At 40.7% G+C, this 2,708-nt stretch overlaps 1 protein-coding gene across 8 annotated transcripts in view; it reads right to left on the reverse strand.

The window, feature by feature from the left end:
- Nucleotides 1-1,864, reverse strand: part of LOC137967788 (natural resistance-associated macrophage protein 2-like) — a 42,248-nt gene extending 40,384 nt beyond the window's left edge. For 3 of the 8 annotated variants that reach the window (XM_068814354.1, XM_068814353.1, XM_068814355.1), the window contains exon 1: nt 348-441. Coding sequence is in view for 3 of the 8 variants with exons in the window: in XM_068814358.1 (XP_068670459.1) it covers nt 1,309-1,369 (61 nt within the window). In the remaining 5 variants the exon portion in view is untranslated. Of the gene's footprint in view, nt 1-347; nt 442-1,308 lie in introns of those variants that run through there. The other 5 variants (XM_068814358.1, XM_068814356.1, XM_068814357.1 and 2 more) reach the window with 5 other exon arrangements.
- Nucleotides 1,865-2,708: the final 844 nt, after the last annotated feature.

Genomic DNA, 2,708 nt, shown 5'->3' on the forward strand with positions numbered 1-2,708 from the left:
CTCTCGAGAATCATGACAAATTATAACTCAAAGCTTTAACTATTTAACTCTTTCAATTGCAGATAAAAGTCAACAGTCAACGTTTTGCAAAGTCTTTTTTGATAGACATTAAGGCCGAATTATGATGAGCAAACGGTTCGCATGTGTTATGTTCATTTTACGGAAATACTTTAACACCATATTAATTCACTGTTACACAATACTACAAGGGATAATAAAGAAAGAAAAAGCTAAAATAGGTGCCATCAAGAGGAAAACTGAATGCGCCAGTACAATAACAAGATGACTTCCACCTCATTTAGAACAAATGACAAACACAAACGCGAAGAAAAGTAAAGTTTACTTACCGGAAAAAACTCGTTTCACTCCGCCATGTTTGGGATCACGAATCTACTCCACCAATGGTAGCGTTCGTTATTTCAGTGCTCGATTCCCTCATCTGTGAACGTTGTCTTTCTAAACTCGCGTTTGATTGGTACATTATCCATTCGCTCAAGACAAACATTCATAATTTACTAATCTTTTCCACGAGTATCTCCTCGTGGAGAAATTATTCACCCGTTGGCATCTCTTCATAGCTTTTTATTATTATCGACGAGTGTCCATGTACTTACATTAAATAGCCAATACGATTAACCAGTATAACTCTGGTAGGAAAAGCCAGCGAAATTATGGATGATTATTTCATCTACTTCCGTACGTTAAAAACCAAAACCATCAGAGAATTTCCATCTTCGGTGTGTTCATTTAGTGAAAACTCAATCAACCCTACCAACTAGATGACGGTATAAAAAGGCTGCGAGAACGAGCAAAAAATGGGAAGGCTAGTTACGCAATTTTCAAAGTATTAGACTCATCACCGCGTGGCAGAACATCCAGACGAAATTTACACGATAAAATATGTTCAACTTTTCATTTAATATGCTGATTGCCGATATATTCCAATTTTACTTGTACACGGTAGGCAACAACTTTGTATGCTTTGTATGCTTGGATTTTACTAGCCTGCGAACAAGCTCTCTTGCGGGGTGAGAGAGCTTGCTCGTAGGCTAGGATTTTACTGACAATGTTTGCAGTATGTACGGCGTAAACATTCCCTTCGCTAAACGTGATCGATTACGACAATTCATCATCACCACTCAATATCAGAACAAATCATTTAATTTTCTGATCTGCGAGCAAATTGAATCCTGCTTTGGGGCACCTAAATAATATTATCAGAGGTGACCATACAGAGTCTTCGTCTAGAACGACGCAAACGGTGAATATCACAGGTTTATAATTTATAGAATATTATTTCGACGTTACCTTGTTCCGTGTTTGCTGCTGCCAGAGGCGGTTTCTCGTTGTTTACCATTGACCTATACATATTTCATTTATCTGAAGATAATCTCCGGTTTTGCCAAACGTCGCAGTTGCTCCTTGTGTCACTGGAGCCAGAGATCCCATAAAGGATATCCTTGTTGCAGTTTATACTTCACGAATGTTACGTCATTCGAACAAAAGACTGCCAAACATGGAAGAATGGGAACACTATGTCAATGCTGTAGGTGACAAAGAAATTGCGTCTCCAAAGAAAAAAATGTAAATTGCGTGGAAGTCTTTTTCTCTGCCCCTATAGGCAATCGCTTAGTTTTCTTTCGGTGTTTGCCACTTCATCGCACGTCCCGCCGAAAACTATCGAATCATGACTTGGCAGATTCACAGCCTGGATTCACATAGGCTGCAGTGCAAATATAGTGTTAAAGACATCTGAAACATCTCAGGTGTCTACAATTGCTTAACTGCTACAGATAAGGGCAAGGATCCTTTCTCCCTTTCAGCTATAACCCGCACTTCAAATTTATACATTTATTTTAAATCTAGGGTTGTTACGGTGCCGATTAATCGCCAATGGGGATTTGACATCAATGTCATCAGCACAGGTACCCCAAGCTCAGTGTGAGGGAATATTTAGGATTTGTATGGGAAGACACGACTTGAGACCTGCGAAGATAATTTTACGGAAAAATTCTCAATTATAAAGCCTAACCTTATTGCCATTGTGGATTCGACGCGAATTGAGCCATTATCAGTTGCTCGGTTCATTGTCGGTTGTCAACGGTCATAATAAAAAAAAAACAAAGGCTAAACACCGAATTCTCACGAGCCCACCAAATTGAGTCAGATATTCCTGGTTAAAATGTTCCCACGGCCACAAATCCACTGTAGAATTCAATGGCAAAGGTTTTTCTTTCATTTCACTACGCTAGCCGCGCAACAACCTCGTCCCCAGGGCGCTTTTCCCTGCCGCGCAATTACAAAACTATACATACAATTCATACTTAATTGACCGCTCCCCATAGGGGCTTTTCAGGGCCAATGAAACACAACGAAACAACGGAACAGAACAAAAGCAACTGTTAAGAATCCCAACTGGCCGAAGGCAAACCAGTTGGCTATTTACAAGTGTAGCTGGGAAGTTGAACCAGGGACTACCAAGAACAAATTCAACGAGTGGTCAGAGCGTGTCTTGAACCCGGATCTCCGGATCTCAAGGCAAGCGCCCTAACCACTGGGCCACTGGGCCAATTGAAGCCGCCAGCAACATCAGGCGGCTCTTAGAGCCCCAAACGAAAAAGAGCCTCACATGAAGTAAGGAAGCGACCCACAATGGCAATTGTGTTAGGCTTTTAATTGAGAATTTTTTCGTAAAATTATCTTCTCAG

Source organism: Montipora foliosa, chromosome 8 (genome assembly GCF_036669935.1).
Source record: "Montipora foliosa isolate CH-2021 chromosome 8, ASM3666993v2, whole genome shotgun sequence".
NCBI lineage: Eukaryota > Metazoa > Cnidaria > Anthozoa > Scleractinia > Acroporidae > Montipora > Montipora foliosa.